At 30.9% G+C, this 12613-nt stretch overlaps 1 protein-coding gene across 1 annotated transcript; it reads right to left on the minus strand.

Annotated features, from left to right (window-relative positions):
• Positions 1-222: 222 nt before the first annotated feature.
• LOC146994079 (uncharacterized) lies at positions 223-12175 on the minus strand. The gene is made up of 2 exons (XM_085826812.1): positions 8942-12175; positions 223-8857 (listed from the first exon to the last, which is right to left on the minus strand). The coding sequence occupies exons 1-2, from the start codon at positions 10635-10637 to the stop codon at positions 8451-8453; spliced, it is 2103 nt and encodes a 700-aa protein (XP_085682938.1). The 5' UTR covers positions 10638-12175; the 3' UTR covers positions 223-8450.
• Positions 12176-12613: the final 438 nt, after the last annotated feature.

Below are 12613 nucleotides of genomic sequence, written 5' to 3' on the forward strand. Positions count from 1 at the left end.
GTTTTAATATATAAATACCAAAGGAATATTCATTAGACAAAAATATTTCTTTCACAGTTGAAAAAAAAAGTTTTTTATTTTTATATTTTATTCATAGACTTCATTGTTGAATTGATAAACAATTTAATTGCATTAAACTGTCACATATCTGTAACTTGATAAAAGTTTAGCACAAATTCAGTATGTATTTTAAAGTACTTCACATTTTCTGTTTCTTGCTGATTTAAAAAAAAAAAAAAAAAAAAAAAAAAAAAAACGGTGTTAAAAATGTATAAGTTTATATTTAATACAGTAGACAATAAACTGAAACCATGAAAACAAAACATTCAAAAAGGTGACATATTTTTTCTTTAAATAACAATAAATTAAAATTGTTAAATAATATATGGCTATTTCACAAAATACTTTATATGCGAATGTACTGTACATTATTTACAAGAATAATATCATTAACATGCAATAGTGACATCTGCCACATTCAAAACATCAGATGGCCTCCAATATTTTAAATCGAGTCCTTTATAACTGTACCAACATCATTATACTTAGAAAATAAAGCTGGTTAATTTTAACACCATTAAATGCTACAATGTATTACATGTTACAAATATAGATTACTGATTTCAAGAGAAGTTAAAATTTACTGTATTACCATGATTGTTATTAGTGATACTTTGATCCAGTATTTATGGTGTCACATACACTGAATATATACTCATAATTAAACAAGTTAATAATTATTACTGAATATCCAGTAATGTAATTTCATCACTGTATATAACAGGTAACAACTGCTAATGCTTAATTGAAACTTATAAATAAAATTATAATAATATATAAAATAAATTGAAACTTATAAATAAAAACTTATAAATGAAATTATTAAATTGATCTTCATTAGCTAAAATCTTTTTCAAAATATACTTTACTTGATGAAACATTCACTTCCCAGTGGCGAAAAAATTAACATACATACATATTAATAATGCTTAGAAAAAAACCCTTTAGCCAGGTATATATTTCATAGCAGCCATCCTTTGAATGCTTTTGTGAGGTAAACATTCACCTTCATTTGAAAAATATGTTACTTTTTAAAAAAATTTCTTTCCTCTCCTATCTTGATATATCTTCTACAACAGGGGTTTTCAACCAAGGGGGCTTCAGGGGGAAGAACATGGTCAGCCTTTTATTTATATGTTAAGTATTTAGTTTTAGTTCATGAATATCAAAATCTACTTTTGTTTTGGCACTAATCAACATTTTCTTAACTTTTGTTGTTTAATTTATAAAACAAGTTGAAACATAGTCTGAATTTAAATAAATGCATATGCATTTTTCAAGAGTTGGAGAGGGGGGAAGGATTTTCTAGGAATGGTGAAAGAGATGCATGGGGCAGAATTGGTTGTTTTATTATTTTTAATACATGTATGTTATAGTATTTATTATAATTAAAGCCATGCCTTTCAGATACTTTTATAATTGATGAATCAAAGTAATATCCTTTTAATCTTCATTCAAAAACACATTATCATCATAAATATTCATCTAAAATGTGTACGTAGGAAGTATTTTTGTGTTTTTCGCGAAAGGGAAGGCCATAAAGTGCTGTACTTCCTTTGTATTCTCAGATTAGTCATGCTACTGTAACATTTATGTTCTCAAAACCTGTGCACTATATTATCATTTTCCAGGTTACAACTTTAGTTTGACTAAAAAGAAAAATAAATTCACAAATGTTTTTTTGTGCAGAATTTATAAGTTCACAAAATGTTGAGTAGATATTAAAAATTAAGAAGAGTCGAAAACAGTAAAAATCATACTATGCAACCAACTCCAGAAACCACCTATTAGTTTTAATGATCTTTTGCACATGTTGGTTCATAAAGACTGGGCAAGTTTCACAAAGCTTTAAGAATATTTGCATAGGCAGTTACATTCCCGTATTAGCTAATTCTGTTTCAAAGTCTTAAGACACCATGTCAGTAAGAACTGCATGTTACAATTCAGAAATATTTAAGAAACACAATTAGGTGTTTATCATGTTTCAAAATTAGCAAAGCTTTTCAATAAAAAAGAAATATTTTAAGTAAATTGCCAAGGGTTTCTTATTTAAAAAATAATGCTTACTTACACGAACAAAGAAATATCGGGATCGAGTTCAGAAATGTATCTATGCGTTTATGTACGCATGTATGTGTTCACTGTATGCATAAGTACAAATATATGTGTGCATACAAATACACATATAAGCACATACATACCAACACTTGTTCATACATTTCTGAATCCAGTCCCTTGATAATAGAACAGTACCAAAATAACTGTTACTACTTTTGCTCAGTATCCGAGGAAGCATATTCCTTGGATGTACAAATTGTAAACTTTTCTATACTTTACTTTTTATAGCTAATAAATAAAGCTTTTCCTTCAGATTTTCAATTTTTCTTTTTCGGTTATATTAAATTTTAATAGCAATAAACTGAAAATAAGAGAAGCGACGTACTGCTGTTTACAATAATGTAAAAATAAAGCAGTAATTTGAAAATACACAACTATGGATTTTTACTTGACTCTTTAGCTATACAATCTCCTCATGGTAATGGTAAAAAGCATGGAAAAAATGAGGAGAATGAGACTGTAAGCTGTCAAACTATTGGGGTTATAGAAAAGTATAGTTAGTTTTTTGCTATTGCATGGGCCTTCAGCCCACTTCAGGATCAATATAGGGATCAAACCTCACTACTGCATCACATAACAACGAATTCGTTGGAAATTTGGATCATTAGATATGTTTTGTATTTCCTAATGCAAATCACAGTACAGATATTTATAGGGCATTCAGTACGATTTCAGGTACATTATGAATGCAGGTGCTACCAGGATAAAAACATTTATCTTTTCTGCTACACTGATGACCACTACACAGTTCAAGAGTAATATCAACATGGTAGTTACAGATATGGCACTGTTTGATTTTTGTTTTTACTTATCAGAGATTAGCAAATAAGGCATAGTTTGAAATTATTATACACACAATGCGATTTCAAAAAATTTAATTAGTAATTATTAAAAATACACACAAATTCTGTTTCAAATGACAATTATGTTTCAAAAGCAAAACAACGTGAGTTGCTTATTATATGAGTAAATTACAACGTGAGAAAATTGTGAATTCCAATTCTCAGTTTGGTCATGCTTGATCTGTACATAAAGTATATGGCATATAATTATAAAAAAATAACTTCTAATAAACAGTATATTCTTAATTTGTTTTAAGAATATGTTCTGAGAATTATTCAGATTTTTGAAGTTTTCAAAAAACAACACTTTTTTTTTTTTCACTTTCATACAATATATAAATTGCTATTTCAGTGTCGATGAAGTATCAGACTTTCAACACTCAGCTACATAAATTTCTATCCATAAAAATTGTTTTATTACTTTTTCATCATTAACTAATAACAGATTTTATTTTAATAAAAATGCATTCAGATATATATGTTCTGCTTTACCACTCAGAAATAATACTTAAGTGAATTTTATGGCATGGGCTATACTTTCACATCATTTTGAGTTTATTAACTTTCTTTAGAATATAGTCACTTTTATCTGGTTGCATGTGTAGTCTCCCTTTTATTTTTTGTTTATTATCTCTGTCTTTAAAATATATTCAACTCACATTCTCTACATAAATTACATATTCTTTATGAAAATTAATATTTAGACAAAATAATGCATAAGACAATTAGCATTATATAATATTACAGAACTAATTCTAGAATGGCTACTATGTGGAAGGCTATCAAATACTGCATTTTTAAAGTAAATAATAGAAGCATATTTCTATCATAGTTATATGAGAACTGAATAATATGAGATTATAGTATAGTTACACAAGAATATCTGAAATAATATTTTCACAAGCCTACACATAATGATTCAATACTTGGGTTTTCAAAGCAGAAAAAGTTGTAAAATAATACACATCCAGAAATAAGTGTCAAAAGTAGCTAGTTATCTGATACATATGTAGACCATATGAGCAGGAATGTGATATATTAATACATATATAAAATCGGATCGAAAAGTAATTGCCCTGCATTTTCGCAATAGACACACATTACTCAACTTTTAATGCTAATTTAGCAACATAACAGAACAAAATTAGCAGATACCAAGCAAATATAAACACATCTTAATCCCGTTTTTCCCCATGTATTTTCCTTTTCTCCCTAGCACCTATTCCCCACATGATATTTACTTCCCTTGGCATAATGAAATGTCGCCCATATCCTTAAAGGAGCCAAGTTGGCGCAACCAAGGCTGTTCTCAGAACCTTATCCCAAATTTGAGATCTTTCGACATTACATAACACAGCTGGAAAAAGGTAACCAAAACTAAAATTAAGAAATCACAGCTTTTTTCTTTAATTGCACCTATTCTGGTATAAAAACCTCTGGTGAGCTAATTACATCATTATTATTCTGCTAGCTTCTTTCTACATTGCTAATATCTTCCTGATTCTCTTGTTTAAAATCCCAGCATCATTCTTTTTAAGAAACCAATGTGCATAAGAAATTATCGTAATTCTATGAATAAAAGATATTATGAGGAATTATTCTAATATGCCTGGCAATCTGAAAAAAAAGATTATAATTGGCTGAACTTAGTTTACTATCAACTTCTTCCTCTCCCTACGACTCCGCTATCTCGACTGTGCTTCGAACGTATTACACATATAGTTATATTTTCTAACTAAACGGTATAACTTTATATTAATAAACAATTACTTACTAATTTATTAATATATGTTTTGTAATCAATGGGATCCTGATTTATACAGATCAATTGCATATTCAAATACCGGCACTTCAGGCAATCCCTCGATCATCATTGAAACCATTTAATATTTTCTTGTTCCCCCCCAAGGCATGAATACTCACTTCACTGGAAATTCTAGACAAATACTAAGGAACTTCCGCAGAACTTAATTTAAAGACCACTGGTATAATCTAATGCTAGAACTTTTCATTGATGATACTCTAAATTAAAATTCTTTTAAAAGAGAAAAAAAAAAAGAAAATTTAGTTTTTGTATTTACACTTGTTCATGACGATTGGAAATACATAATACATTTTTCATGACAAGCACAAAGAATGCCATTTCTATATGTAATGACACAATAATTCGTAACTACATGCGATTCAGAAACAGTTAAGTTTAACACTTACAGCTTACATATCAGATGTTACACTTTGCTACCTTTTAGAATATCAGTTTTCGAAGTACTTATCCACACTTCATTATAGAGTAGATATAAATATTCAACACTTATGTAAAAAATACTTTTTAAATATTTCATATTGTGGAAACAAATAAATGGTTTACAGTTTATTTTCATCAAATGGGAATTTATGTTTCCCCCTCAGGATCACCAGAGGGCTGTATGCTATCAGATTTGCCTCTCTAAATTCTACGAATTTTGTATTTAAATTCTGTCGACTAATGAGAAAGATACAGACTTGACTTCAGATATTGAGGTTTCCTAGCTACACAGACTATTGCTTACCGTAAAGGTTAAGTAAAAGTTGTTTCCAATATATATTCAAACACACCTCTGTGAACATAACACATACGTTTCTTCAACATTTATCACCTTGAATGACTTGTTACATACATAACTCATAAGATTAGTCTCTTAAGATATCCACATTTAAAGCCTCTTTATGAAAATGAATGAATATTTACGTAACACACACACACAAATTTTCTCTCCAGTATAAATAACCATATGCCTGTTTAAATTGCCGTTTTCAATAAACATTGTCTTACATACTTCACACATATAAGGATCCTCTCCTGTGTGAATATGCACGTCCTTCCTTATAATGGTTTTCTCATTAAACGATTTCTTACGTACATCACACATACACGGTTTTTTACCTGTGTGAATATGCATATGCTTGTTCAAATGATCTTTTTGATTAAATGATTTCTTACCTATTTCACATATACAAGGTTTCTCGTATATACTGTCAAAAGTCGTTAATCTGGACTTCCGCAATTCCGGATTATAGATCATCAGTTTAAATCTAGTAATATGGCATGCAGAAATTGTAAAATTAAAAATATGAAACCATAATTTATGAAATAAAGTACAATTATGATCTAAAGTGTATCAAAATTTACAAAAACAAAAGATTAATATTTATTTGTTTACTTTATTAAACATTTCTTTCAATGCAAGTTGTTTAAGTTTGCTTCGTTTCATGTGATAATACTTTCACTTTAATTATATAAACAGACATAATTTCTTTTTCAGTTACAAAGTTCCACTTTTCAAGTTCTATAATTGCTGTGTCGAGAGGAATTTGATTTAAATCCTATGAAAGACGGAATACATCGAGATGAAATACTACATTTAGTAAGAAATTATAAGCCAAATAAAATGAAAACATCTGACCTGAAGATAAGGATAGTGCTGACAGATCAACTTCAAATTCATTGCGTGCCGCGGCCTTCCCCCCCCCCCAGGCGCAGAGCAGCGTGAAATTGATAAACAGATTTCGGAATGGTTAGGTCAGTTTTTGCAGCACTTCCTTTTTTGTTTATTGGACTTCAAAACATACTTTCGCTTTGTAGATCCTTGACATATTAGTAAATATATATCGGAAATTCTATTTGACATAATCGAAAGTTCAAGCTTACTTTTTTAAAATTGCTCTAACAGTCTGCAAAAAATAATAAGCCGGATCCAATTCGAAGATTATGGAACAACGCAATCTGCAACATTAACTGAATTAGATAATTTTAGCTTAGCTTTTACCGTCCGTTATACATTTAATGCACATGCGTAAACGTATTTTTTGCATGCGCGTATGCATATTCGCGGCCGTAAAGCTTTTACTTCACATATGTAAGGTTTCTCACCAGTGTGAATAAGCATATGCTTCTTTAAAGTTCCCTTTTCACTAAACGTCTTCTTAAATACTTCACACATATAAGGCTTCTCTCCTGTGTGAATATGCATATGTATGTTTAAAAAAGCTTTTTCATTAAATGACTTATTACATACTTCACACATATAAGGCTTCTCTCCTGTGTGAATAAGCATATGCCTGTTTAAAGTGCCCTTATGATTAAACGTTTTCTTACATACTTCACATATGTAAGGTTACTCACCTGTGTGAATAAGCATATGCTTCTTTAAAGTACCCTTTTCACTAAATGTGTTCTTACATACTTCACACATATAAGTTTGTAGCTTTGAGTTCCGGATTATGGCTGTCCGAATTAACGACTTTTGACTGTATAAGGAATACACTTATGCTTCTTAAAAATAACCTTTTCACTACACATCTTCTTTCATACTTCACACATATAAGGCTTCTCTCCTGTGTGACTATGCATATGCATGTTTAATGAGGTTTCTGATTAAATGATTTTACATACTTCACACATGTAAGGTTTCTGACCAGTGTGAATACGCCTATGCTTCTTTACCCTAAACGCCTTCTTACATACTTCACACATATAACGTTCCTCACTTCTGTGAATATGTATATGCACATTTAAATGAGCTTTTTAATTAAATGATTTCTTACATTCTTCACAAACATAATCTTGTGAATACGTGTATGCATGTTCAAACTACCGTTTTCACTAAACTTCTTCTTACCTACTTAACACATATAAAGCTTCGGTTAATCTCTGGATTATGGTAACTTGGCAATTTTTTGGCGACCAACCCTGCTACAGCAACCTGCTAGTTTTTGTTTGGACGCCATTTTGTTTTCACAAAGTAAAGGCATGTTTTTTTTTACTTTTACTCAACATTTTTTTCCAACAAACTGTTAGCCGAATTACGCTTATGCTAGAACTTTTATGGAACAAAAGTGCTTAATGAGGACTTAGATTAGGTGCGAAATTGCGAGAAAGTGCAGAATCGCAAACTGCTTGTCGCATTTTTCAGAATTGCACATACACGGTATCCTCCATGTACACACCAACCTATTTTCACTTAAAAAAACATCCCAGAACTGCACAAAAATGGCATTGCGCACACTCTTGACTTTATACATGTACATTGCTGAAGTTCTAGCTAGTAACCTTTATCGCCTTACCAAAATGTCGCCAAACTACCTGTTACCATATTCCAAAGATTAGCCAAAGCTTCTTACCTGTGTGAATACGCATATGCAGGTTGAGCTTTTTGATTAAATGATTTCTTACATCCTTCACACATATAAGATTTCTCTCCTGTGTGAATATACATATGTATGTTTAAATGAGTTGTTTGATTAAATAATTTCCAACATACTTTACACATGAAAGGTTTCTCACCAGTGTGACTAAGCATATGCTTCTTTAAGTACCTTTTTCACTAAACATCTTCTTACATATTTCACACATATAAAGTTTATCAGTTCTGTGAATATGCATATGCATGTTTAAAAAGGCTTGTTCAAATGATCTTTTTCATTAAATGATTTCTGATATACTTCACACGTATAAGGTTTCTCACCAGTATGAATATGCTTATACTTCTTTAAAGAACCCTTTTCACTAAACGTCTTCTTACATACTTCACACATATATGGCTTCTCTCCTGTGTGAATATGCATGTGCATGTTTAAATAAGCCTGTTGGTTAAATGACTTATTACATGCTTCACAGATATAAGGTTTCTCACCAGTGTGTCTATGCATGTGCTTCTTTAAATTAGCCTTTTCACTAAATGACTTATTACATACTTCACACATATAAGGCTTCTCTCCTGTGTGAATAAGTATATGCCTGTTTAAAGTGCCCTTATGATTAAAGATCTTACATACTTCACATATGTAAGGTTTCTCACCTGTGTGAATAAGCATATGCCTGATTAATCTCCCCTTATGATTAAAAGTCTTCTTACATACTTCACATATCTAAGGTTTCTCACCTGTGTGAATAAACATATGCTTCTTTAAAGTACCCTTTTCACTAAACGTCTTCTTACATACTTCACACATATAAGGCTTCTCTCCTGTGTGAATATGCATATGCACATTTAAATAAGCCTTTTGATTAAATAACTTATTACATACTTCACATATGTAAGGTTTCTCACCTGTGTGAATACGCATATGCATGTTTAAGGTGCCCTTACGATTAAACGTCTTCTTACATACTTCACACATATAAGGCTTTTCTCCTGTGTGAATACGCATATGTATGTTTAAAAAAGCTTTTTTATAAAACGACTTATTACAAACTTCACACATATAAGGCTTCTCACCTGTGTGAATATGCATATGCATGTTTAAACAAGCCTTTTGATTAAATGACTTATTACATACTTCACATATGTAAGGTTTCTCACCTGTGTGAATACGCATATGCATGTTTAAAGTTCCCTTACGATTAAACGTCTTCTTACATACTTCACACATATGAGGCTTCTCTCCTGTGTGAATACGCATATGCATGTTTAAATAAGCTTTTTGATTATATGACTTATTACATACTTCACACATATAAGGCTTCTCCCCTGTGTGAATAAGTATATGCCTTTTTAGAGTGCCCTTCTGACGAAACCTCTTCTTACATACTTCACATACGTAAGGTTTCTCACCTGTGTGAATACGCATATGCATATTTAAAAAAGCTTTTTCATTAAACGTCTTCTTACATACTTCACAAATGTAAGGCTTCTCTCCAGTGTGAATACGCATATGCAAGTTTAAAAAAGCTTTTTTATTAAATGACTTACTACATACTTCACACATATAAGGTTTCTCAACAGTGTGTATACGCATATGCTTTTTTAAACTACCCTTTTCACTAAATGTCTTCTTACATACTTCACACATATAAGGCTTCTCTCCTGTGTGAATACGCATATGCATGTTTAAAGTGCCCTTTTGACTAAACGTCTTCTTACATAGTTCACATATGTAAGGTTTCTCACCTGTGTGAATAAGCATATGCTTCTTTAAATTACCTATTTCACTAAATGTCTTCTTACATACTTCACACATATAAGGCTTCTCTCCTGTGTGAATACGCATATGCATGTTTAAATAAGCTTTTCTATTAAAGGACTTATTACATACTTCACACATATAAGGTTTCTCACCAATGTGAACATGCATATGCAGGTTCAAATTACCTTTTTGATTAAATGATTTCTTACATACTTTACACATATAAGGTTTTCCACCAGTGTGAATAAACATATGCTTGTTTAAACTACCCTTGTCGCTAAACGTCTTCTTACATACTTCACACATATAAGGTTTCTCACCTGTGTGAATAAGTACATTATTGTTTAAACTACACTCTTGACTAAACATCTCATTACATTCTTGACACATATAAGGTTTCTCTCCTGTGTGAATGCGCATATGTATGTTTAAATGAGCTTTTAGAGTAAATGATTTCTGACATACTTCACATATACAAAGCTCCTCACTAGTGTGAATAAGCATATGCTTCTTTAAAGTATTCTTCTCATTAAACATCTTGTCACATACTTGACACATATAAGGTTTCTCTAAAGCATGAATTTGCATATGCATGTTTAAATAAGGTTTGCGATTAAATGACTTCTTACATACTTGACAAGTATCAGGTTTCTCACCAGTGTGAATAAGCATATGCTTCTTTAAACTACTATTTTCAATAAGTGTTTTTTAACATTCTTCACACATGCAAGGTTTTTCTCCTGTTTGAATATACATATGCATGTTTGAATGAGGTTTTCAATTAAACGATTTCTTAGATATATTGCACATTAATTTAGTTTCCTAGGTGAATAAACATATTTATTTTTAAATGAACTTTTCCTTTAAATGATTTTTGATTGATTTAAATGAAAAGATACTTCACACCTTGATGCTTCTCTCCCGTGTGAATAAGCATGTGCTTATTTAAGCTATAGTTTTATTTGAATGACTGATTAAATTCCTCATACACATGAAATCTGTCCTTTCTATTGGTATCCATAAGCTATTACATATTGCTTCTTCCAAAAGATGGGTTGCATACATCTAGATAGGAAGGTTCTTCTTAATACTAAGAACTATATGCTTGTTACATAAATCAGGATGATGTTTATGTTTGGAATACATGCAAAATAGGGTAATTAACTGAATTTCACCCTAAACTATTTCTGGATATTGCACAATTATTTGCGAATGCTTTCGTAATTACACACATAATTATCTTGATCAAAATATTACTACATATTGTTCATGAGACTTATCTAACGTATTGTATAAGCTTGTATTTATTTCCAGGAAAACTTCAGTAAAAATGAATTTGTTACATTACACAGAAATACGATTTCTACTCAAGAATATTTACGTAATAGGGTGTTAATTTAAGCAATTTATCATACATGCCTTATTATTATGACATGAGGTTTTGATTCTTCTACATTTCTTAGTTAGTGCTTAACAGTTGCTTATAAATGCTGAATAACGAGCACATTTCACGGCACTGCGAAATCCAGATTCCACATTGCTAAGTGTATGACCAGGGAGAAACGAAACTTCATTTTATTTGCAATTTGCAACACATACAGCTCAGTTATTACTTTACATGGCAGTGTGTCACACAGATAAAATAAAAATTCCTTGTTCCTTCGTTCACGTAAATATTCGTTCGATTCTCAATTTACGAGTTTTCTTCGACTTGTACCAAAGAAGTTTCATGTCCATGTAACACACTATAGAGCTGGAGCAAACCGCATGTATTCGTTACTGAGTAACGGGTACATCGGTTGACTCGAAGTACCGATTCGGTACTCACAAATTCATTTCGTTGCTCGCATCTGTTCGTTACTCGCATCTGTCGTACGATGCGGTTTGTTCGAGTACGAATGATGCGGTTTCTATGCGAATACGAATGATGCGGTTTCTATGCGAATACGAATGATGCGGTTGCTGTTCGAATACGAATGATACGGTTGCATCACAATGCGCTCATATTTTTCATAGATAATTTTGAATTTTTTTGGGCATCGGGCAAACTCTTGTTTACATTATGTGTTTTAGTTGAAATACTATTTAGTTGTTGATATTTAAGAAAATGAGCAATTTTGATAGCGTGAAGCGTTATTTTGTATTTGCTTTTTACTATTGCTATTTATGTTTGTAATTTGAAAATTTAGATAATTCATCTTTTTTTTTTTTTTTTTTTCCTTGAGCGTGCTATAGTCAGATTTTATTGATTTGAAATATTTATATACTGCACTTAGGTATTGTTTATATAAGAATATGTAGGTTAATATAGGTTCTTTACTTCCTTGTATCAAATAAAATGGTAGTAATTATTGTAATCGAGGAAACGTTTGGGTACCATATTTTAACGGAAATATCCGTTTTTGACGATTACGGAATCCGTGTGAATTATTTTTTGGGCTGACGCCTGTACGTACGAACACAATGAAAGACTCTCTCTCTCTCTTTTTTTTTTTTTTTTTTTCAAAAAAACTTATTGTTAAATGTAATCCCATTTACTCTAAGCTGATACTTACGACTAATGATTATGACTTTAAGTTGATACTTGAAAGGGATTTTTTTCGTGATGTGTAAGTACGTATATATGCATTTTGCATAACTCAAAAACG

The sequence above is a fragment of the Stegodyphus dumicola genome, chromosome 11 (genome assembly GCF_044657685.1).
Source record: "Stegodyphus dumicola isolate Sdum_Otavi_A_Nest chromosome 11, ASM4465768v1".
NCBI classification, from domain to species: Eukaryota; Metazoa; Arthropoda; class Arachnida; order Araneae; family Eresidae; genus Stegodyphus; species Stegodyphus dumicola.

Coding starts and splice junctions, on each gene's coding strand:
- LOC146994079 (XM_085826812.1), bottom strand. CDS start 10,637: ATGCTTATTCACACTGGTGAGAAACCTGATACTTGTCAAGTATGTAAG. Junction 8,858..8,941: donor GCATATGTTTATTCACACAG/GTGAGAAACCTT, acceptor TTATTCACACAG/GTGAGAAACCTTACATATGT.